Raw genomic sequence first — 25,369 nt, forward strand, 5'->3', positions numbered from 1 at the left:
CCTCACAGTGCACATTGGTCACTTGCCAGCATCCATCCCTCTTCTTCTGGCAATACCTCCTAAATTTCAGTCCCAGAGCCACCCTCTCCCCACCCTCACACCACCTCTGCGGGCTCGAGGGGTGGAGCCTGCGATGAATGAAGGGCTTAAGCCAGAGGCTGGGTTTATCCAACTGAAAACAATGATCAGTCAAGGGTGATTATATGACCTGAGCCAAACCACTCAGAGTAAACCTCAAGGCTTCTGAGAAACGGTGAATTCTTTTTTTCCCACTGGACTAAAACACCTGAATGTCGGGGGAAATGGGAAATCTCTGTACCTTTTGCTCAATTTTGCTGTGAACCTAAAACTGCTCTTAAAAATAGTCTATTTAGGGCACCTGGGTGGCTCAGTCGGTTAAGCGTCTGCCTTCGGCTCAGGTCATGATCCCAGGGTCCTGGGATCAAGTCGAGTGTCAGGCTCCTTGCTCAGCAGGGAGCCTGCTTCTCCCTCTCCCTCTGCCCCTCCCCCCTGCTCCTGCGTGCATGCTCTCTCTCAAATAAATAAATAAAATCTTTTTAAAAATAGTCTATTTTAAAACAGACAAATAAACAACAACAACAAAACTCTGAATGCTGTAAGGTCTGGGATGCTTGAAGCCATTTTGCCATCACATGGAGCCTGAGAAGAAAGCCAAAGGGCCCAGACCAGGATCTATTTGATGACATTTTTTGAGCTGCTTGGTCAAGCTGCACTTTCTAAAGCCAGGACTCCCCCTGGACTTTCCAATGACCTGAGCCAGTAAATTCCATTTTGCCTCAACAAGCTCTCCCCTGCCACTCCATATACCATCTGGGATGAGAATCAGAGCCTTTTGCCTTTGAGACCAGGGTCACTCCCTAAGCCCAGGGACCCAGGAGACCAACTGGAAAACCTAGGCTCAGGATGAGCTGAGTTCATGCAACAGGACGAACTTTAGCTCAGCAAACTGGCCTGGGTTCAAATCTAGCCCTCACCTCCTCCCTGGGTGGCCTTGGGCTGGTGACTCAACATCCCTGGGTCTCAATTTCCTCATCTGTAAAATAGGGGTGATAATGAGACTGCCCCTCATAGCATCATGGCAAGGACTGGCATGTTGCATATAAAACATCGGGCCTGAAACCACCCTCCAACATGTGTTAGCTGTTAGTAAAACATCCTCTGCCAAGAAGGACTGACAGTGGTTCTCAATCCCCACAGATAAACTGCTAATCTGGAGGAGACAGCAAGCCTGCTCGTAGATTACCCAGATGCATATTACAGGGGCTTTAGAGAGTAACACCTTTGGCTACTCTAGATCTCACAAAAACAAAAAGGCCTGCACAGTCCAAAGCTAGGTGCTTTCCAGAAGCCAGACCAGGGGAAAAAAGGTGATGTCTCTGGTAAACATTTTTTGTTAAAGAGCAGCTAGCTCTTTGCTAATCCTCTGCAGTTTTCCCACTCTGTTCCCATGTGGGGACCTCCTTTTTGTTGAAAAGCCCTCGTCCCTGGCCATACACCCCATGCTTTGGAATTCACCTATCCTGATATTGGCTCTTCTGCTCCTCATCCTTCTCCAGCAAATGGGCCCTGCCTTTAGAATTCTCCACCCACCGCCAGCTCTGCAGCTTGGCTTCACTCCCTGATAATTGTATCCCCTACATTGCTGGCTCAGACCCAGTGCCAGCCAATCCCAAGCCTTCCCGGAACCTTACACATGAGTTCCAGCAACAATGAATTACCCATTAGAGCATATTGCAATTGGGACTATGGTTGCCTGCCAGAGACAGAATACCATGCTGCAATGGCTTGCTCTGATAGGGGTTTATTCATCTCCTACAATAATATGCAGCCAAGAGCTGGGATGACAGCTCATCTCCACGCTTCTGCTCTGCCATCCTTAGCTTTCTTCCTCAGATCTTTTGTCTCATGGTTACAAGATAGCTGCCACCCTTCCAGACCTCAGGTGTGCATTAAAGACAGAGCATATGGGGTGCCTGGGTGGCTCAGTGGGTTAAGCGTCTGCCTTCAGCTCAGGTCATGATCCCAGGGTCCTGGGATCAAGCCCCACATGGGGCTCTCTGCTCAGCAGGGAGTCTGCTTCTCCCTGTCACTCTCCCTCTGTGCTTTCCCTCTCTCTCTCTCAAATAAATAAATAAAATCTTAAAACACACACACACACACACACATAGTATATAAGAAAAAGAGGCAACAAAGACTATACTTATATCCAAAAATCAAAGCTTTCCCAGAAATCCTCAGCTTATGACTCACGGGCTAAAAGTATGTCACATGGTCACATCCAGCTACAAGGGAGTCTGAGAAGTAGGTATTCTTAGGGGGAAACACTGACATACACATGAAATATGGGTAATGTTAGTAAGGAAAAAGGATAAATTAATATAGGGTAAAACAGAGGTCAGCAAACTACAAGCAGTGAGCCACATCTGGCCCATGGCCTATCTTTATAAATAAAGTTTTATTGAAACACAGCTGCACCCATTTGTTTACAACACTACAGCAGCAGTGTTGACTAGTTACTACAGAGACTGTATGGCTCACAGAGTCTAAAATATTTACTTTCTGGTCATTTACAGAAAAAGTTTGCCAGCTCATAGGGTAGACAATTAATAGCGTCTACCACAAGTACCAGCAAAGGAAAGACATAATATTTTTTTCTGGAAAGAATATATTATTTTCAAAAGAACATTCCAATCTTCATAAGAAAAATCAGATATGGAAAGAATCCAAATGTCCATCGAGAGATGAATGGACAACAAAAATGTGGTTGTATATACGATGGAATATTACTCAGCCATCAGAAAGAATGAAATTTGGGGGCACCTGGGTGGCTCAGTCATTAAACGTCTGCCTTCGGCTCAGGTCATGATCCCAGGGTCCTGCGATCGAGCCCCGCATCAGGCTCCCTGCTCCGTGGGAAGCCTTCTTCTCCCTCTCCCACACACCCCCTTGTGTTCCCTCTCTCGCTGTGTCTCTGTCAAATAAATAAATAAAATCTTAAAAAAAAAAAAAAAAGAAATTTTGCCATTTGCAATGATGTGAATAGAACTAAACGGTATTATGCTAAGCAAAATAAGTCAGAGAAAGACAATTATTATATGATTTCACTCCAATATGGAATTTAAGAAACAAAACAGATGAACATAGGGGAAGGGAAGGAAAAATAAAATAAGATAAAAACAGAAAGGGTGGGGTGCCTGGGTGGTTCAGTTGGTTAAGCGACTGCCTTCGGCTCAGGTCATGATCCTGGAGTCCCAGGATCGAGTCCCGCATCGGGCTCCCTGCTCAGCAGGGAGTCTGCTTCTCCCTCTGACCCTCCTCCCTCTCATGCTCTCTGTCTCTCATTCTCTCTCTCGCAAATAAATAAAATCTTAAAAAAAAAAAAAAAAAAAACAGAAAGGGAGGCAAACCATAAGAGACTCTTAACTACAGGGAACAAACTGAGGGTTGCTGGAGGGGAGGTGGGAGGGGCATTGGGGGGATGCGGTAATTGGGTGATGGGCATAAAGGAGGGCACGTGATGTAATGAGCACTGGGTGTTATATGCAACTGATGAATCACTAAGTTCTACCCCCGAAATTAATAATACATTATATGTTAACTAAATTGAATTTAAATTTAAAAAATTTTTTTAAAAAAATCAGAACACTTTTTGCTCTGCTTACATTTATTTTACAGTTTAGTATTAATTTTTCATTTTGAATTACATATAGGATAAATGAGGAGCCTCATAAACTTTCAGGGCTTAGGGACAATAAAGGTCTTAAATTGGCCTTGATTTTTCAAGCACTTCTTCTGGTGGTCTGACTTCCATTCATTCCACAAATAGGTCCTGAGCATCTACTATGGCAGGCATGTGCCAGGTCCCGGATAAGGACAAGATGGATGAATAGATGGATGAATAAATGGATGGATGGATGGACAGACAGGTAGGTAGAGATAGATGATGATGATAGATAGATAGATAGATAGATAGATAGATAGATAATAGATAGATAGATAGATAGATAGATAGATAGATAGATAGATAGATAAACTGAGATAGAGCAAGAAAGAGAGTCAGAGGTCATTGTAATTATGTCATGCCTTCTCAATTTTGCCTAGAGAATATGTACATAAGAAGAAGGGAATATAGACGACAGTGGGTATGTGACTAAAGGCAAAGCTGCTGTATCAGAGATCCCTTTATAACTGCACAGTACATAAAGAACATAAGTTGACCTCCCTCTCCTTTAACAGTTTCAATGTAGGCAGTCCACACTGGCAAGCGTCTCTGCTCCCCACAATCAGGGACCCTGGCTCTTTCCATCATATTGCTCACAGAGCCCCTAAGACATTCACCTTGCCTGCATGGTCACAGCTAGGCTATAGACACATTTAGGTCCCAGGTTATGAGAAGAGGAGACAAGAGCATGGAAGGCACACACCTGAAGTCGTAGGGCCCAGACCTGGAAAGTAGCATCTATCACCTCCTTTAACCATCCATTAAGTCACATGGTTCACCTCCCCACAAGGGAGGCTGGGAAATGTAGTCTCTGGCTGGGCAACCACATGACCAGCTACCATCCAATTTTCTTGGACGAATGGGAGAATGAATTTTGGTAGACAACTGGTAGTGTCCGCCACACAAAGTAGGCTCATGAGTTCTTGTTGAACTCAGGGGTGAGAGAGTTGACATCTGTGTGTTCCCAGAAATTCTCAGGCCCTACTGGTACAGATCCACTGTCCCCTACCCCTGGGAGGTTAGTTCCGGTCACTCTGTCCAGTAGAGATTGCCTTCTGACATCATTAGTGGCTCCCTGCCAAGGCAAGAATAGAACTCCGCCCATAAGGGGCCGTCCTTCCTGGATTCTTAGAGCATTCCACCTGCCACGTTGATGACCTTCTGTTCTGCTTCACACCAAGTTCGCACACTGGGTAATTACTCTTGACAAGACCTAAAACCTCACCCTTGATGAACGGTTTAGAAAATTAAGAATCCTTAAGAAAAATCCAAAAGCAAATCAACTGTGCAAAGTGCACACCTCCCGAGGCCCTAGACCCCTAAGAAACACACCCCTCCCCCCTTTCCCTCATGAGGAACAAAAAGGATTGGAATCTGGGAAACTTGCCCTACTGGCCTATTACAACCCTAATGCAGGAGACTGAAGCTAATGGTGGAATTTCAGGTAAAATGTAAGGAAGAGGAGAGATTAGAGACAGGGCTACATTTTGGTCACCTGGCCTGCGGAGAGCCCAGGCTATGCCCCACATACCCAGCATGGACTGTCCCTGGTCTCTCTCAGTGAAGAGCATCTGACCTATATACAGAATGCATTTCTTCCCTAGGGCCTCAAAGTGGTAGCACATTCATCAGATAAATTAATTCTGTTAATGTGCCAAGGAGAAGGGCCCTTCCAGGAAACCAGAGCCTCTCGCAGACCAGTTTGCCCTGTTTGTCATTAAATTATTTGTCATAGTGAGACATCAGGACTAAGAGAGAAGAGCAGAGAGGACTCGATTGCTCTTAACACACTGAAACCCACAGCCTTCAAAGTCTGGCCCTGGGATGAGACCCTCCAAGTAGAATTCCGATGACCAGTTCAGTCCCTTTCAGTCCTTCGGTCCCCAAAAGGGTAATCTGATCCCAAAGATGATAAGGTGACCAGATGGCAATCTCCACCAGGAGACCAGCCCATAACTAGGAAGCAGGAAGTCCCATCTCTGGAGGAAGGGGGAGTAGTGGGGGACCCAGAGAGCAAGGGCCGGAGGCCTGATGATGGAAGAGAATAGGCCTGGGGCAAAGCTCACTCTGGGGCATTTGCCCCTGCCTTGGGGCTGCTGGAAGGTGCTTATTTCCCTGGAATGCTTCCGGTTCCGCATAGCCCACCAAGGGCTGTGTTAAATTGGGCCCAGGGTTTATGCAGTTAGCATGTGAGACTTTAAATGTACTCCACAGGTTTTACCCTCTTATGGAAAGTTTCAGATGTACACAAAAGTAAAATGACTCTTATAAAATTATCAACATTGTGCCTATCTTGTTTTACCTATCCATCCATCTTTTTTTTCCTCTTCAATATTCTGAGTATTTTAAAGCAAATCTAACACATCTCACCTGTAAATTAAATGGTACTAATTAAATGGTGTTTGAAATACTACAAACAGATGGTAGTCCCTACTTTCAACCATACCAGCCAGAGTAATGAGCAAGGAAGTTGGGGCCCTCTGGTATAGTCCTGCTGGCCCCCTCCTTTTTACAACAAAGAGAACTCAGAAGTGAGCCGCCCAACGTTGGTGCCAGAACAAGAACCAGGGAGAAGTGGGCCCTCCAGGCTGCCTGGTGAGTGACGGACCCTGGCTGGTGCCGGACTTCCCAGGCCAGGTTCCTGGAAGATGGCAGAGAACCTTCGGCTTACTACCGGCAGGAAGCGGTTCCCGCGCGCACTTCTGGAAGCGCAGGCGGGGCTCGAGGCGCGGGGCACGCGGCGGGCCAGGGATGAAGCCGGGTCCAGGGACGTGCAAGCGGCGGTAATTGGAGTGGGGTATCCCGGACGGGCCCGGCCATGGTACTGGGCTTCGGATGGCCTTGGAAACAGGAGGAGGCTTGCTCCCACGACAGGAGGGACAACCCGGGGCCGAGGTCAGGCTGGGCCCCGGGGTCGTCCCGCCGCCGCCTCACGTGGGGAGCAGGCTGGCGAGGTTGGCTTGGCGCCCACGCCCCGGGCTGGGAGCAGGAAGTCGTCTCCAGCGGGCGCGGCCCTAGGCGCGGTGCTGCAGGTGCGGCGCGGCAGGTGCAGTGCTCGGCAGCGCGGGCGGGAGGCCAGTGCGTTAGAGGAGGTGAGCGCGGGATCGCCATCGAGGCCCGGGAACGCCAGCCCTGGGGCCAGAGCTAGCGGCTGGGCCCGGCTTGGGGAAGGGGCTTTTTAGAAGGGGGAGGGAGCCGGAGAGTGTGTTGCCTTGAGGCTCGCATATGGCTGTTCTCAAATGGGGCGGGGGGAGATCGCGCAGAGTGATTGAAGTCCTGAAGGGATGTTGTGGCCTCGGCCTCAAGGAGCGCCACGGGGGGAAGGGGGCTGGCTCAGGCTTGGAAGAGGGATGGGGGAAGTGAAAGTGGGGGAAAGGAAGGGAATGCGACAAGGGAGAGTGAGCTGGGGCTAGTAGAGGGATGGGGGGCTGGTAGGGGTTCTCTAGACGCCCAGGGACTCTAGGCGCTGCCGAGGCTATGGGGGTGCGGTCGGGCCCGAGATGGGGGAAGGGGACGGTGGACCTGCTGGTGAGCGGAGGCGGGAAGGGGGCGGTAGTTAGCTTCTGGTGGAGACGGAGCTGGGGTTGGGGAGGGCTTTCAGGAAGGGGGCCGAGGCTCAAGCACCTATAGGAACCTTCCGCAGAGGCCGATCGCCCCCCACCCCCCATCCCCGAGCGGGGAGTGCACAGGAGCCGAGAGGCGGTTGGTGGGCCGGACGCGAGCCTGACTCTGAAGGCTGTTTCTCGCAGGCTGTGGCTTTAAGGCTGACGCCGGGCGCGCGGGCCCTTTAAGGAGGGGTCGGGGGCGTGTCAGGAAATGAGTCCAGGGCCCGCCTCGCGGGGGGCGCGGCCTCGGATGTCCGGAGGCTCCGGGGCTGAACCGGAGCTGGGGCTCCGGAGGGTAGCGCGCCGCGGGCTCGGGCCGGCCCGGCCTCCTCCTGCGTCCTTCGGACCCCGCCCTCAGCACCTCTGACCTTCCCTGCACCCCTCTTTCCAAACGCCCCCGCACGCCCTCCCTCCATTCAGCTTCCTGCATGCCTCCCCTTTCTCCCTGCAGCCGCCCAGGCCTCCCTCTCTCTTCCTCACGCTGTCCTCTGCCCTGCTCCAGCATCTTCGCCCTGCCTTCCTCCCCCTCCCTCTTTTTCCTTCCCTCTCCCCTCCCTTCTTCCTGAGACCCATCCCTCCCAGGCACCAGCCCCTTCTTCCCTGACAGGTCTTCTGTCTAACCTTAGCCTCTTCCTCACCCCTCCCCGTGTCTTGTCTCATGAGCCCCCTCAGAGTGGGAGCAGGTTGTGGGGCTCCCCCCAGAACAGAACTTCTGGGTGGGGAGGCCTCTAGGCCACCCCCCATGTGACAGTTGAGGGCTGCGGCTTGCAGAAAGCAGACAGGAGCGGACTGCCCTGTACTCGAGTTCTGGCTGTAGGGTGACCCAGTTCCTCCGCTACCATGAACAGGGCCCCTCTGAAGCGGTCCCGGATCCTGCACATGGCACTGATGGGGGCCTCCGACCCCTCGGGAGAGGCAGAGGCCAGCAAGGAGAAGCCCTTCCTGCTGCGGGCTCTGCAGATCACACTGGTGGTGTCACTCTACTGGGCCACCTCCATCTCCATGGTGTTCCTTAACAAGTACCTGCTGGACAGCCCCTCCCTACAGCTGGACACCCCCATCTTCGTCACCTTCTACCAGTGCCTCGTGACCACCCTGCTGTGCAAGAGCCTCAGCACCCTGGCCGCCCTCTGCCCTGGCACCATGGACTTTCCCTCCCTGCGCCTGGACCTTAGGGTGGCCCGCAGCGTCCTGCCCCTGTCTGTGGTCTTCATCGGCATGATCACCTTCAACAACCTCTGCCTCAAGTATGTCGGGGTGGCCTTCTACAATGTGGGCCGCTCACTCACCACCGTCTTCAATGTGCTGCTTTCCTACTTGCTGCTCAAGCAGACCACCTCCTTCTATGCCTTGCTCACCTGCGGCATCATCATCGGTGAGTGGCCAGCCAGGGCCACGGGGAGTGGGGAGGCATGGGGGAGCCAAAACCCCAAAGAGCAACCCTGCCAAGCATCTTTGGACTTTATCTGTCCCGGTTCCCTTGCCCAAAGTCATGTGAGGAAGAGCCTGGGGCCCAGAGAGCATAAGCTTCCTGAGGTCGCCAGCAAGTTAGGGGCCCAGCCAGGGCCCCTCATAACAAGATGGGATTATAATCTACATCTCACAGAGGGGGAAAAAACCAAGGTAGAGAGAAGTCCAGTAATTTGTTGACGATCACACAGCTAATAAGTGGCAGAGCTGGGATCTGATCTCAAGGAGTCTGGCTCCATATGCTTAACCACTGTATTGCTTCTCAAGAGTTCAAGTGCCCTGACTCCCCATCCAGTGCTATTTCCAGAGGAGAATACATCTTGTAATAAATATACCATCACCCTCTGACTTTGCAGGCTCGTAGTAATGGCTAAGAGAGAGGAATAAGCTTTGAGAAGTTTTAGCTGTCTTTCCACACTTGACCCTTAGAAAGGAAGAATTATCTATGGGGACATTGTGCAGATCATTCACACATAGCATCTCCTTTGTTCCCCAGAGGTCCCCTGAGTGGTAGCATCACCCTCATCAACTCCAGACAAACAAGGAAACTGAAGCTCAGGGAGGTTAAGTTACTTACCCAGGGCCACACAGCTAGGAAGTATCCAGGCGGCACAAACCCAGATTGGCCAAACTCCCAGGTTTATGCTTTTAACCCCTCTGCTCTGTTCTTGTGCCCTAGAGATTGTGTGTGCACTAGCGGACCACATGTGTCTATTTCAATTGAAGTTCATTCAAATGCAGTGACATTTTTAAAATTCAGTTCTTCAGTTGCAGGTGTTATAACCTGATTCTGTAGCCACGTTTCAAGCGCTCAGTAGCCACATGGGGCCAGTAGCTACTGTATTGGGCAGAGCAGATGATAGAACATTTCCATCATCACAGAACAGTTTTTTGCAGCATTCTGGGTAAGGGAGCGCCCACTCAGAATCCTCCCAGTGCCCTGTCATTCAGGAATGTGGTCTTTCTTCTAACCTGTTTTTCCTGGGGCCGTAAAGTTTGTGTTGATTGACCTACGTATTCTTTGCTGGTGTCTCAGAGTCCGGCCGAGGCACATTGGTGCCACCCGTCCTCGAAAATGTCACCCTCATCAAGCAACTGCTGGATCTCAGACTCCTCAGTCCAGCCCCAAGATGGGAGAGGGGAGAAGGCTGAGGTTAGAACAGAAGGAGCTGCTGAGACCCCTGGCAGATTTTCAGAGCCCCCCCCCCCCCCGCCACCCCGTCCCTCCAGAGCTGATGCAGAGTCCCAGGCCTCACTTAGCCAAATGCCCCAGGAATCTCCATTTGAGCCCTGCAGACCAGCAGGAGGTGGGGGGGGAGGGGGAGAGCGGGGAACCTGGGGTGTAGGGGGGGGACAATTTGCATACAGAAAGGTGAAGTCACTAGGGAAACTAGGCCCAGATTCTAAAAGTAATCAAAGTAGCTGATGGTGTGATGGCTCCTGAGAAAGGGCATTTTCTGGCCATACTGATGGGGCCAGGCCCGGGCGGCTGGTGCTCCCTGCTGGCCCCAGGCCCGGCCCCCTCTCGGTTGGGCTTCCCCTTAAGATGGGTCTCCAGTGACTATTCCTGGGCCCCTGCAGCTTTCATAGTACCTTTCAGAGCTCCTTCCGGGTGCGAGCCCCTCTCGGATGCAGAACCTCGCGGTGGGCGCCCCTTCTGGACTTGGAAAGTAACGAGCAGGAGGACGGAGGGTGCTCTGGCCAGCCCTCCACTCCCCCAGAGCAGGTGTACAGGTAGCTGTTTGCCAGGCCCTGCCAGGAAAGAGAATACCGTGCGTGAGTGTACGTAGTAGATGCTTTATCTCCTTCAACCCTCAAAGGCACCTCCCGAACAACCTCCATTCCCGTGGTCGCTCAGTCAGTCAACAAACACTAACTGCCGGCCAGGCACATGACAGAGACCATGCCAAACTTTGGGGAGACGAATTTGGCCAAGGTGGACGGGGCGCCTGTGCTCCTGAAGGGCATGGTGGTGGTGCCTGGTGGTGAGTTCTGCTGCAGGGGGTGAGGCTGTGATGGGGGTGTAGAAGGGAACCTGGTGGGGGTGGAGAGGAAGACGGGGTTGGGAATGGGGTAATCCAAGCAGGCGTTCTGGAGGAAGTACTAGATGGGTATAAAGAAGGGGTGAGGAGAGAATGTTCTAGACAGAAAAAAGTACCTGTGCGTTTCTTCCTGTTCGGGCCAGAGCAGGACTCCCCAGACAGGAGGCTGCCCAAGTTAAATGAGTCTGGAAGGTTTCCTGAGGGTAGTAGGCGAGGAAGGGCTTTAAGCCAGGGCAGGACTTGAGCAGATCTATCTGTACTTTAGGAAGATCATTCTGGTTGCAAGGTGGGAAGTAGTTTGGTTGGAATGAGAGGGTCAAGAAAGTGACCCAGGTCTCTACAGATGAAGGAAATGGGAGCTCAGAAAAGTTTAGCCAACTTTCCTCAGGCCACCCAGCCTCTCAATGGCAGAACCTGATTAGAGCCCACATCTCTCTGACACCAAGATTCAGGCCCCGCCTCCTCAGAAGGTGGGGTCTCGCTAAAGAGATGGTGTAGTCGTCCCCGGGGTCTCGCTAAAGAGATGGTGTAGTCGTCCCCAAGGGCAGGTGCCTAAGAGCCTAGGGCAGGCAAGGGGTCTTGCAGGGAATCCCAGGCAGGATGAGGCCTGGGGGAGGTCTGGGGACTGGGGGTCTGGAGGGGCCGACTTTGATCTTGAAGCATGAGTAGAATCTCTGAGAAAGGAGGAGGAGGGTGTTTCTGGTGCAGGACATGAACAAGGACACTGAGTCCCAGCATGAGAAGCAGGGAGACAAGAGAGACAACTCGGGACAATTGTGGGACAGAGACAGGCAAGGGTGCGGGAAGCCCAGTGTGCCAGGCGGAAGAGTGTAGTCTTGATGGGGGGCAATGGGGAGCCATGGGGGCTCTGTGAGTAGGAGGTGACACAGACTGAGTGTCCGAAAGAGTGGACTGTCCCCAAAGACCTCAGGCCACAAGTAATTCTACCTCATTACAGGCTGCCATTCTACAGACAAGGAAGCCAAGGCTCTGGGACCTTAAGTCACTTGCCCAGAGTCACCTTAGCCACCAAGCACTCGGCCCTTTGGAGCTCATTTCCAACATAACTTTCCAGATGCCTCAGGCCAGCGTAGTCGCGGATTATGGGTTCTCAGAGCACACTGCACTGTTTTATGGCCCTCATTACAATTGTAATTAAATAATTGGGAAATGAATCGTTTTAATGTCTTCCTCCTCTGCTAGAATATAAGCTCTGGAGAAAGCGTTCGTGTCCTGGGCCACTTCCCAGCCCTTGTACGGTGCTTTGCATGTCACAGAGCACTTGGACATATCTATTGCAGAGAGGCAGGGAGGGATGGGAGGGTGAGGACTGCATTACACTCTGTGAACTCTGGTGGCAAAATTCTCTGTCCTCCTTCCTCCCCGTCCTCATCCCTCATGCCCCTCCCCTCCCCCCGCCTGCAGGTGGCTTCTGGCTTGGTGTGGACCAGGAGGGGGCAGAGGGTACGCTGTCTTGGACGGGCACCCTCTTTGGCGTGCTGGCCAGCCTCTGTGTCTCGCTCAACGCCATCTACACCAAGAAGGTGCTCCCGGCAGTGGATGGCAGCATCTGGCGCCTGACCTTCTACAACAATGTCAATGCCTGCGTCCTCTTCCTGCCCCTGCTCCTGCTGCTGGGGGAGCTGCAGGCCCTCCGTGACTTTTCCCAGCTGGGCAGCGCCCACTTCTGGGGCATGATGACGCTGGGCGGCCTGTTCGGCTTTGCCATCGGCTACGTGACCGGTCTACAGATCAAGTTCACCAGCCCCCTGACCCATAACGTGTCCGGCACAGCCAAAGCCTGTGCCCAGACCGTGTTGGCGGTGCTCTACTACGAGGAGACCAAGAGCTTCCTCTGGTGGACAAGCAACATGATGGTGCTGGGGGGCTCCTCTGCCTATACCTGGGTCCGGGGCTGGGAGATGAAGAAGAGTCAGGAGGAGCCCAGCCCCAAGGAGGATGAGAAGAGCAGCATGGGGGTGTGAGCTCCTCTGGGGACCTGGGGATGCCCCAGTCAGGGAGAAGGCCCGGGGTAGGGCCAGAATAGCCATGAAGACGTCTCTCTGGACCCTGAGAAGGTGATCTGGAGGGGGTATTGTTTACAAACCTGATCACAATCTGGTGGTTAAAATGGAACCAGTGTTGTCAAGGGATGTCAGAAAGTTGCCAAACCTATCTCAACCCCCTGTCCTGTTTCTGGGTTTTGTCCTCCTCTAGGGAGGAGGGACCCCATGGGAACAGCCAGTTAGGTTCTCTGGAAGAACACTTGCTTTCAGGGAGGCATCACCCTGTCCCCTTTCCAGGGCCTTCTACCTCCACATGACCTTTGGAGTTGGGGACAATCCACGACCTTTAAGAGACAGCAGTAAGTCTTCACTTATACTCAGGGGAGATGGGGGTGCGACCCCACCACAGGCCAACTAAAGGGATTTGGGAAACCTCACATGTCTGGGTCCCAAGACAGGCAGTGAAGCTTTGATCCCACAAGTCAGCCTTCCTCTAGAGGGAAGTGTGGGCGGGGCTGAGGGAGAAAACAGACAAGTGTTCCCTCTTCTCTGCGTCCAGCCCAGCAGGCCCCATGGAAGGGCACAGAGGATCATTTGTCCCCAACCCTGGCCCTGGCACCCCCAGGGACTTCTGGGAACTGGCCTGGGAATCGGGTACCTCATGGGAAAGCGCCCTTTTCCCACCATCTGCACCCTATGTTCCCAGCTTTTGAACACGGGGAAACCACACAGCTTGTAGAGGTTACGCAGGGTCATTAACACCCATCCCAATCCCTGACACTGGGAAGTGTCATTCCTCCCCTCCTGAGGAGCACCTGGCCCAGGTGAGACCTCCTGGAGGGGGAGCCAGGTAGCCTTCCCCACTCTGCCTTTTCAGAGCTGCATCCCCCAGGAGGCTGATGGAGCAAGGGTCCTGGCCCCGAGCCTCCCACCTCAGCGGTGCTGTGCCATCCCCAGAGCCCGATCCCTGCGCAGGTGTTGTAACCTGGCTCTGATGAAGGTGATAAACTAACACTTAACCTTTCTTCCCTGAGGTCTGGGCTGAGAGAAGCTTCTCCTCCCCACCCCCCTGCCCGGTGGCCTCGGGACGGCCTTCACAACCCCTGTCCCTCCTGTCGCGAATTCTGTTCCATCTCCTTGGGGTAATGCCCTAATGTTTTTAGCCCCCACAGGGAAAGGTTGGGGAAGGGTGATCTTCTAATTCATGGCGGGTGGTTTCTAAGGAAGTGAGGAGGGCCTGATGCCCTGAATGGAGTGTGGATTTCACTAAAAATGGGAGTAAGACGTTGTAGTGTAAACCCTGGCCGTTGGGGTTCTTTTCGTTTCTGCAAAGCAAGTGCCTGACTTAGCTCTGAGGGCTGAGGCATCCACGTCAGAGATTGCCAGCCACAGGATGGGACAAGGAGCCAGGCCACTTCCCCACCGGAGGTCCCTTGGTTTTTAAGATCTTGGTTGATTTCAATAACCGATCATTCAATAACTGGTGCAGGACATGAACCATTTGGGCGGCTCGTTTTGTTTTTGTTTTTGTTTTGTTTCCTCTCTTCCTAACACTTTAAATTTCTACTCTTATGTTTTGAATTCACCAATAAAGAGTGAGCCCGCAAAACCTTCAACCCCAATAAAAGCAGAACCCCAGGCCTGTGTGTGCTCATTCTCTCTCCCTCTCCCCACCACACACATTGCCCCCCCCCCCAACATCGCTGTGTGGCCCCAGGTGGGCTGTGTAGTTTCCAGATCCTGTAAGTAATAAACCTTTATTTTTTCCAAGTTTCCTGATGGTTATTGCCGAAGGGTGTCTTGCAATCATAAGAACCACAGGGGCCGGTCCCGCCACAACATTGCTTGTTGGCCGGCTGAGACCAGCACAAAACAATCAGTGTAGGTGGCAGGATTGCATGATTGCCCTTGCAATTAACCAAGGGGAATGCCCTTGTTACCTGCGACCTGCTTACCAACCACCTGAGTCAGGTGGGTGACACTATCTGGAAAAGGAACTCGGCTTGCAGGGGGTCTGTCGCCCCGCCGTGGGCTTTCTCATACTGCCTCTGTGGCATGTGGCCTGCGGTAGCCCCACCCGAAAGTTCGAGGCGGCCATGATTATCCAATGATCTCCCCAGAGCAGCATGATCAAGGCCACATGGTCTAATGAGACAATTAGACCACTAATTACAAAGGCTTTAACTGACTATTAATGCGCATAAGGGTCTTATAGACTCAAGGCCAAGGAGAGCTAAGGAGGGTGGGTTGGATAGCAAGGCTATCGTCACTACCTAAAAAAAAAAAAATAACGCATCTATAAATGTCCTCAACATCTGGTTCCAATGCCTCCTAAAAGCCCTGAGGAGGTGCACCAACCAGCTCCCTGACAAATGCAGACCCTCGTGGGTGCTAGGTGTCATTCTAGGTGTTACTCGGTGCCATGCATACCAACAAGCCAAGCCTCTGCGATTGGGCTCCAGAGGCCTGGGGGCTTTTCCCAAAGACCCGGTGTACATTGTGCTAGTTAGTGGAGGCAGATCCTAATCCTGGAGAGGTCTCTTGGGACACCCTGGAAAGGAAAGTGGCCATCTACGAAGAGGGTTCACTGTGACATCATCCAAAATTGTCCAGTAACAACAAACAAGGTTAAGGTAATAGGATAAAAACAAGAAGCAGAGGGTGCCTAGGTGGCTCAGTCACTTAAGCGTCTGCCTTGAGCTCAGGTCATGATCTCAGGGTCCTGGGATTGAGTTCCGCATCGGGCTCCCTGCTCAGCAGAGAGTCTGCTTCTCCCTCTACCCCTCCCCCTGCTTGTGATCTCTCTCTCTCTCTCATGCATGCTCTCTCTCAAATAAATAAAAAAAATCTTAAAAAAAAAAAAAAACAGAAACAGATCAAAAACTATACCCGAACTGAAATTCAAACCTTTCCTAAGGATTTTATGCACAAGGAGATAGGGGAAATAATCAGCTATTGTGGGTTTTCTTATTCGTTTGGAATAGGCTCTGAATTGTTATAGCTGCCAAAAGGTGTCAACTGCCTAATATCTCTAAAAACCCTCAAACCCATAACTTTCTTAAAGATCCATCTTGGCTGTATGCTTGGAAGAGACCCCACAGATTTTGAGCCCCCTTGGCTTTCCCCTGAACTGGGCAGAACTAAAAGCTCACCTCTCAAGGCATCCCTGCACCAAAGGGAAAGTTGGCAGGGTTATCGGGGCCTCCAGTGAGGAGGAAGAGGGAAATGGGAAGGCATAAGCCCCTAAAGCCACCCATATTTGTAGCAGGGCCCTCCTTCTCACTTGGATGGTGATTGCCTGGCACTGTGCTCCATCCTTCCATCACAGTGATCACTGCTAAGGTTCACAGCGAGTGGAAAACATCGAGATGAAGCCCATCTCCTGCTGCACGAAATTGACATGATCCAGTGGGTTTATCATTTCCATGACCACAGTGACCCAAATGACTCCCTCTTCCATTTCCAACCCTGAAGAGGTCCCATTTAACCTTAAGTCCAGAGAAGTATTTTTACAGGGCGCTGTCCTAATGACAAGGCAACAGTACTCCCTTTTACTGGGACTGCGGTCACCACCCAAAGGTGCTAAATCTCCTAGAAGAAAACTTACCTTCTCTTTCTGTCCCTTGAATAGGTAAATCTTACCGTGTTGGCATGGAAATACCCTAGGAGGTAATTAGAGATTACTTCTCAAGGACAAATACAAATCTTAAATGTCCTCTCCACAAATGTTAGTAAAAAGCTGTAGCCATCTGGGGTGCCTGGGTGGCTCAGTCGGTTAAGCCTCCGACTCTTGATTTCGGGTTGGGTCATGATCTGAGACTGAGCCCCGTGTCCAGCTCCTCGCTGGGCGTGGAGCCTGCTTCAGATTCTCTCTCTCCCTCTCCCTCTGCACCTCCCCTCCATCAAAAAAAAAAAAAGCTTTAGCCATCTGAGCAGGTGAACTCATACTGCAACTGACAAACAAAATTTGGATCCAACTGCTCTTTTGTAAATTTGCGAGTTCTGCATTATTGTACCCGTCTCAGGGCTAAAAGTTTAAAACAAAAGCTGTAAGGTCTGTTTTGTGTCTGTCTGTATGTTTGCATGTGTCTATATCTCACATTTACAACATACATGTGCATGTTTTAAGTAAATATATTTTGTCCTTTATTTGCCTCTTTCCCATTCTGAACTAAACAGTTTTACTTAAGGACAAATTTGCTTTCTTTTCCTTTAACAAAAATGTATCTCCTTACTTCATACCATTTCTTAGCCAAAAACACTTCCTACTCTTCTTGCATAGTTTCCCTTATTATTTATACATAGGGCATTTCTACATTTCTACACGGGGCTCAGTCTCATGACCCTGAGATCATTAGGAGAGTGCAACATACATCCATGGGTATGTTGTAAATGTGAAATCTATTTCTACCTCTGTATGGTTTTACCAAAATTAACTTGTAAAGAGCTCTATTCAATTGGCTAAAAAACAAGTGCATTTGTAAATTAAGGATTCTGAAAACTCTCAGAAATGTAAGAGAAATTAACCCAACTGTTTTTCAAGTTTTTTTTATTTAATTAGAACAGCTATGTCTTTAGAGTGATCAGCATTTGGGCTCCATGCTGGGCATGGAGACTACTTAAAAAAAAAAAATACATTTAGAGTGATCAGCATTAAATACAATAATTTTATTCTAACTAGGTTTACTAAAGATCAAATACGTTCACGTTATCTCTGTTGCAAAATGTGTCAGCAAGAAAAGTTAGCTTAGGATGATGTCTGACCTTGTCTAGTGTCTACTGAAGTTTTTGTGGGTAGTCTAAACATAATTGTTGGGAGAAAAAGATTTTCAGAGATGTAAGCAGGGTATGAGTTTTTAGGTGAACTTTCCAGCAACAGTTATGTATTATGGTATGTTTACTTAAAAATAGTTTCCCAAATCTTTGGTAGCTCTCACCCTTAGGATTTTGCGAAGTTAAATTAAATGATGGGAATTCATTTAATGTCTAGATCATTTCCAAACAAGATAAAATACTGACATGTTAATTATTAATTCCTAAACAAGCCTAAATTTGCCTGCTTTTGACCCTTTATTACAGAGGAACTGAAGGTACTGGGGTCTGTTAGTAAAGATGTCTTGTGCCACATAGAAAACTTGTGTCACGGGAAAATGTGGGTTTCTAGAAATTTTGAAATGTAGTCACAAAATTGCCAATCTAAAGAACACTAGTGCAACAGTTCATAATTGCTTACTTCTTAGTTTTCACTGGAAATTAAGGCTCCTAAGGGTGAAGAATTCTAATTAATATTTGTAATTAAAGCTACTAGAAATAATAAGGGAAACTAAGCAAGAAGAGTAGGAAGTGTTTTTGGCTAAGAAATGGTATGAAGTAGGGAGATACATTTTTGTTAAAGGAAAAGAAAGCAAATTTGTCCTTAAGTAAAACTGTTTAGTTCAGAATGGGAAAGAGGCGAATAAAGGACAGAATGATACAAAAAGTTGAGGAGAGAGAGAATCTTACCTTGCAGGGTCAAGTTGGCTAAAATTTTTTTTTTTTTTTTAAGATGTTGAACGTCTTTTCATTTGTGTATCTTTTTTTTTTTTTAAGATTTTATTTATTTATTTGAGAGAGAGAATGAGATAGAGAGAGCATGAGAGGGGGGAGGGTCAGAGGGAGAAGCAGGCTCCCTGTTCAGCAGGGAGCCCGATGCGGGACTCGATCCCGGGACTCCAGGATCATGACCTGAGCTGAAGGCAGTCGCTTAACCAACTGAGCCACCCAGGCGCCCAAGTTGGCTAAAATTGAATGAATTTATTACAAGGGTTATAAAATTGACCTTCAAAATCAGTCATGTACTTATGTAAAAGTAAAACTTAATTTTCCTTCATCTGTTAAAACAACAAAGTTTTCTTAGACTATTGATCTGCTCCTGATAAGAGATTATAAAAAGCTTTTTCTTTACCTTTTAAGTCATCTGTCTAGAAAGCTAAGATTTTTTGTCTTATCAGGATAATTTCCTGTATTTCATGTTCTCTTTATCATCGAGTCCTTGTTTACTTAGGAAAACTGAGTTTTCTTAATATTAAAAGAGCTAAATTGTACTCACAACTGTATAATCTTCTGTACTTGCCTTTAAAATCTTTTATGGTCGGGCGCCTGGGTGGCTCAGTCGGTTGAGCGACTGCCTTCGGCTCAGGTCATGATCCTGGAGTCCCTGGATCGAGTCCCGCATCGGGCTCCCGGCTCGGCGGGGAGCCTGCTTCTCCCTCTGACCCTCTCCTCTCTCATGCTGTTTCTCTCTCGCTCGCTCTCTAATAAATAAATAAATAAAATCTTTAAAAAAAAAAAATCTTTTATGGTCACTTTGGTTAAATAAATAAGTATTGTTTCATAATGATCTGTGATCCTATTTAGGCAAGTGTCCAAAACCTTTTGATATTTTAGACAAACTTCCCCAAATCAAATTCTAAATGACGTCTTTTTGGCCTCGAATGCAATGGTCAATCTAAACTTGATCCTATCGGGGCGCCTGGGTGGCTCAGTCATTAAGCGGCTGCCTTTGGCTCAGGTCATGATCCCAGGGTCCTGAGATTGAGCCCCACATCCGGCTCCCTACTCGGCAGGAAGCCTGCTTCTCCTTCTGCTTGTGTTCCCTCTCTTGCTATGTCTCTGTCTGTCAAATAAATAAAGTCTTTAAAATAAATAAATGAACAAACTTGATCCTATCAATTTTTAAGCCGTTGCCAGGTTCCTTCAACAGAAGGGACATGATCATTTCTGCATCCTTTGCATGATCAGAACATTGAGACCACATTCTTAATGTTATTTGTACTTTCTTGAAGAAGAATCAAGAGAAATTCTACTTTTAACTTTTACCAAAAATTTTACAGTGCAGACAAAAAGGTGCCTGGCTTCTGGCTTCATCTCTAGTATCAAATTAATTCATAAGTTTAAAAAAATTTCAGAGGAGCCCCAACTCTCAGAACACAATTGGCCAGCCCACCTCACTGCAACACCCCCCCACACACACATGTACAAAGAACTGCCAGTGTGTATAGATGGGTTTGGATCCACACGCTGCCATGGACCCCAATTTGGATACAGATGAAGCCCAGGGAACAGCTGACCCGCATCCCAGCCTGCTCCCACAGTCAGCACCAGCCCCCCGCCAGCTGATCTCTATGGAATTTAAAGGGAACAAGAGTGCTAACCATGCCCCATGCACTAGGGAGATAAGCAGCAGACAAGGCACTGTAAACAATCAGATACACGCAGTAGGGTAAGAACAATGAAAAAGACAAACAAATAGCCAAAATGGTGCCTATCAGAGAGGAAACTTCTTCTAGATAGAATAGTCAGAGAAGGCCTCTCGGTGAACACAACTCTTTTTTTTTTTTAAGATTTATTTATTTATTTGAGAGAGCAGTGGGGAGGGGCAGGGTAGAGGGAGAGTTTTAAGCAGACTCCGTGCTGATCGAGGAGCCCGACGCCAGGCTAGATGTCACGAGTCCCTGAGATCACGACCTGAGCAGAAACCAAGAGTCGGCCGCTTTAACTAACTGGGCCACCCAGGTGCCCCTGTGAGCACAACTTTTAACCTCAGACCCAAATGATAGGAAGGAGCCAGCCAAAGGAAGGGCTAGAGAAATGGTGTTCAGGCAGAGCTTGCGGCCCATGCAAAGGCCCTGAGGAGGGCAAAGAGCTGGGCGTGGTCAAGGACCAAAGTGAAGGCCAGGGTGGCAGGAACAGAGCTAGGGAACCCAACTGGTCATTCCCATTGGGTTCCTCCTCACGGTGGGGGGAGGAAGACAAAATCCCAGAAATAGGAAAAGGGGTAGAAGCAGATTTAGCAACTTCCTGACATTACTGGGAAACGCTGGTTCCTTTTGGTTCCACTCACCCCAGGGAGGAGTGGAAAGAGAGGAGTCAGAGGCCAAGGTCCAGCCAGGGAGCACGATACTGACCACGGTGAGGTTAGATTTTTTTCTCAGTGCCAAGGGCAGCCACTGGGGGCGCCATTACTTGGTTTATGTGTTAAGATAATCCTGGGTGGGGAAATGGGAGAAATAGGTGAAGGGGGTTAAAGAAGACACATATCGTGATGAGCACGGAGCAATATATAGAATTGTTGAATCACTATATTGTACACCTGAAACTATATATAACACTGTAGGCTAACTACACTGGAATTAAAATTAAAAACACAATAAAATACTAAGACAAATAAATAAATAAAATTTAAAAATAACAAATCGCTCTGGCCATTATGAGGAGAATGGACGGGCACGAAAGGCAAGGGTTGCAAAGGCACAGTCAGGGAGTCAGGGTGACCGGTCGGGAGGCTGCAGTGGTGGCCAGGGAAGAAATGATGCTGGCCTAGACCAGCGTGGTGGCCCTAGACAAGGGGAGGGGACAGATTTGAGATGCATTTCGGAGGTAAAGCCAATAGACCTTTCAGAGGGATTGGATGTGGGGTTGAGAGAAAGGGAGAATTCAAGAATCATGCCCAGACCCTGGCTTACAGAACTGGGGAAGTAGGTGCCATTTATTGGACCGGGAAGACTAAGGGGTGAGAGGTGGGCTTGGGACCAAAAGTTTATTTGGGGGCATGTTAAGTCCGAGAGGTCGGGTGGTTGGTTGGAATGAGACATCATCCAGTGTGAAATGTCAAGTAGAGTGTGGGACATTAGGACTCTAGAAGTTTCTGTATAGGAGAAAGCACTAAAAAAGAGCCTATTCTACTTACTATTGATCTGTGCATAGTCTCTGCAGCATAGTGGTCTCAGGGTGTTTGGACCCCTTACTGGTTACTGGCTTCCACCAGAGTTCGTGTCCCAAGAAGAGTAGGTAGATGTTAGCTGGCCTTTTCTGATCCAGCCTTGGAAGTCACGTCATGTCACTTCTGCCTTTGTCTATAGGTTGAAGAAATTACAAGCCCACTCAGAATCAAGGGTAGGAGACAGAGTCCACACTTCCCATGGGAGGAGAGTCCAAGACCACTGGGGGTATGCATTACCACTATCCAGCCCTTCTTGTGGCTGTCCGTTGACAACAGCCCCTTGGTCACCCATGAGGTGTAGGGAATACAGATGACACACATAAGCATTTATTCCTGCAGCTCAGTGAGGAACCCCATTCGATCACACGTATAATGAACACCCAAGCCCCGTCCTTCACAGAACTCCCAAGCACACTCTCAGTAGTAATAACTAGGTGTTTATATCGCGCCTTCAGATCTTCAAAGCACTTTGAATAGTGGTTATAGTCATGGACTAGCAGAACTGGAAAGGGCAAGAGTCCTTGAGATTATCCAGCCTTGGTATGAGCTCCCTGCATCACCTCCTGGAATCATCTGTCCTGTCATTTAAGCTGTCTCTCATCACAACTTTTTGCATATTAATAGTATAATATCTAAAAAGCATGAAATTCATTCTTTCTTTCAGTAACTGTTTGACTTACCATGAGCCAGGCATACGTCAGAGATCCAGACAGACCACAGTCCTGGCATTCTTGGACCTTGCTGAGAAAAGAATAACAGTAAACAAAAGGCAAAAAATAAATAGTACATACTAGGTGCCACAAAGAAGAGAAGGCCTAATTAGGGCCCTGGTAATGTCAGGGGTATGACTAGTTTGGGGATCAGAAAAGATTTCTCTGAGTAAAGATGTAAGTAAAGATCTAAAAGTAACAAAGGAGCAGTCAGAAGAAGATCTGGGGTCAGAATGTGCCAGGCAGAGCGATCAGCAAGTGCAAAGGCCCTGGGGTGGGAGTGTGGTTGGTGTGAGTGAAGAAAGGCAAGGCCCAGGTGGCTGAGAGGTAGTGAGAAATGAAATCAGAGTGTGCTAGGTGGGAATATGTAAATCACAAGGTATATCACTTACGTTTCTTTTGTCTGCATCTAAGAAATCCACTGCAACTGGTGTGGTATTTGTCTGCATACCCAGCACCTTCCATTCCTCCCACCCCCAATGCACACCCTGCATCTCGCATCAAGAGGTGGAATCTATTGAATCCTTGAATCAGGTCCGACCTTGTGACTTGCTCTAAGAGAATACAGAAAAAACAATATTCTGGGGCTTCTGAGGCCAGAGCTTAACTGGACTTCTGTTTCTCCCCCTGGCAATCCGGAGACCACCCTCAGGAAGCCTAAGCTAGCCATATGGGAAGGCCACAGGAAAGAGAACGAAGGCACGCCGGCCAACAGCCCCTGCCTACCCACCAAGTGAGTGCAGCCACACGAGTAACCCTAAGGTCAGCCGAAGGGCCACCCAGTCAACCGGAAGAATCTAGAGAAACAGGAAATTGGTGTTTTAAGCCTCTAAATTATGGGGTGATTGATTATGCGGTGATAGATAACTGATACTTAGCCGATACGATAGATAACTATAAATGGGGGAGGGGTGATATTTGAATTTCATGAATTCAAAATAGGTCAAGCCTCAGAAAGAGCAGGAAACATGGGGTACCTGGGTGGCTCAGGTCATCATCCCAGGGTCCTGGAATCGAGCCCCGCATCAGGCTCCCTGCTCAGCCTGCTTCTCCCTCTCCCTCTCCTCCCCACTTGTGCTCTCTGTCACTATCTCTGTCTCTCCCTCTCAAATAAATAAATAAAATCTTAAAAAAAAAAAGAGCAGGAACCAGAACCCTACAGCTACCTGAGCAGGAATTCATGACCTTCCTGCCTGAGTGCTACCTGTAATATGGCTCAGTCTCCCTTTGGGGTCCACTTCCCCAATTCCTGGGAGGAAGGTATGATTGGGTCAGGTAAAGTCACATACATCACCCAGACCATTGTTACAGGGCCCCTGGGTGGTCCCCAGGGGTGCTGCGACAGCAGCCCAGATAGCACCCACTACACTGGAATATTTTCCCTGATAGATGGAAATAGATAAGAAAATGTGATCAAAAAAGTTTTGATGTTTTTCAAAAAATGCTGCTCATCGATGAACTTGTCTAAGACCCTCATTTTGTAGCTAAGGAAACTAAGGCACAGAAAGTTTAAAGGAGGTCTCTGAGAGCACAGAACAGATTAGTGGCTGAGCCCAAAGTGGAACACGGGTCTCCTGGTCCGGATCTAAAGTGGTTTTTTTTACATGCTTGAGATCATGTGCCTGATGGACAGGGGAGCTATTTTATTAATTCAGCAATACTTAAATAAATTTTACTTAGTGTCAGGCACTGCTGAAAGTATTTTACACGTGTCAATTTATTTAATCCTCATAACAACACTGTGTAGGTCCAGTTATCATCTCCCATCTCACAGATGAGAAAAACTGAGGCACAGAGAGGTTAAGCAATTTGTCTGAGGTCACACAGCTAATAAGTGGCAGAACTAGGATTCAAACCCAGGCAGTCTGTCTCTCAACCATAAAACCATGGCTTTTACCTTTCATCTAAAGATAAAAGGAAAAAAAAATAAAGATCAAAGGAGACTAGATCTTGGGGTTAAAAGATGACTCAAATCACACACTAGTTGTGTGGGCTCGGCTAAATCACAACCTCTCTGAGCTTTTCCTTATATGAAAGAAAAGGAAGCTGTTTTAACTGAAGAGATAACATGATGATTTAAGGAGTCAACATACGTGAAATTTAGTTGCTAGATAAGAAAACCGAGGCCCATAAGGGTCAGATGACGTGCCCAGGCCAATGACAAGGTCGAGCATGGCTCTCAGCCCTCCTGACCCTGCTTGCTTCTCGAGGCACTTGTCAGGTGGGGAAGCTGCCTCCCCAGGCACAGCCCTCACTCTAGCCCTGCCCCCACCACAAACCGTGGCTTTCATGGAAGGGCCAAATTTAGGGTCTGAAACTAGCTGAAATGGGGCCAGCAGAGCCCGCTGAGCTGGAGCACCTGGCCCAGGTGTGCTGAGAGGAAGGCTGCGTGGGTGTGGGGGAGGGGAGGCACTCCCTGGCGCTGGGGGCGGGGGGAGGCGACAGCAGGCTGTCGCTGAGCTCCCAGTGGGGAATTTATAACAGAAATGAGAGTCCAGCCCCAGATTCCACAGACAAGCCTGTGGCTGGGAGACTGACTGATTTGCACAAGGTCACAGTGTCATGGGGCAGAATCCAGGCTAGTGCCCCCCATGGAGCACCACCATAATAACTTTTCAATAAGAATTACTATTATTATTATATTATCATTACTAACATTTGTTGGATACTCACCACATACCAGATGCTCTTCTAAACACTTCGCATGTATTAACATCTGAGACAGGTACTAGTAGCATGCCCATTTCACAGATGGGGAAACCGAGGCATGGAGCATCATGATCATGGAGCTGAACCTGAACTTGAACCTGAACTCTAACCATAGTTCATTGATCTCTGCCCTCGACTCCCATAATGCCTGGTGGGGTGGGCTCGACAAAGGCAAACATGGACCTCCAGCTCTGTCCTGGAACTAAGAGCTCAAAGTCATCTGGGCTGGACTCTGCAGGGAGGCAAGAGGACATGGAAAGGACATGAAGGTTGTCATCTTCTCCAGAGGCCAAGCAAGTACCGTGTGTGAGGGAAGAGGCCAAG

General features: G+C 49.1%; 1 protein-coding gene across 3 annotated transcripts; it reads left to right on the plus strand.

Annotated features, from left to right (window-relative positions):
• Nucleotides 1-6,313: 6,313 nt before the first annotated feature.
• Nucleotides 6,314-14,591, plus strand: SLC35C1 (solute carrier family 35 member C1). Of its 3 annotated transcripts, none has more exons than XM_032415032.1 (3): nucleotides 6,314-6,337; nucleotides 8,196-8,722; nucleotides 12,285-14,591. In XM_032415032.1, the coding sequence occupies exons 2-3, from the start codon at nucleotides 8,227-8,229 to the stop codon at nucleotides 12,842-12,844; spliced, it is 1,056 nt and encodes a 351-aa protein (XP_032270923.1). In that variant the 5' UTR covers nucleotides 6,314-6,337; nucleotides 8,196-8,226; the 3' UTR covers nucleotides 12,845-14,591. The 3 variants fall into 3 exon arrangements, with proteins under 3 accessions (XP_032270923.1, XP_032270922.1, XP_032270921.1); XM_032415031.1 differs by lacking the exon at nucleotides 6,314-6,337 and adding an exon at nucleotides 6,589-6,834; XM_032415030.1 differs by lacking the exon at nucleotides 6,314-6,337 and having other exon boundaries at nucleotides 7,894-8,722; nucleotides 12,285-14,590.
• Nucleotides 14,592-25,369: the final 10,778 nt, after the last annotated feature.

Source organism: Phoca vitulina, unplaced genomic scaffold, assembly GCF_004348235.1.
Source record: "Phoca vitulina isolate PV1807 unplaced genomic scaffold, GSC_HSeal_1.0 scaffold16, whole genome shotgun sequence".
Taxonomy (NCBI): domain Eukaryota; kingdom Metazoa; phylum Chordata; class Mammalia; order Carnivora; family Phocidae; genus Phoca; species Phoca vitulina.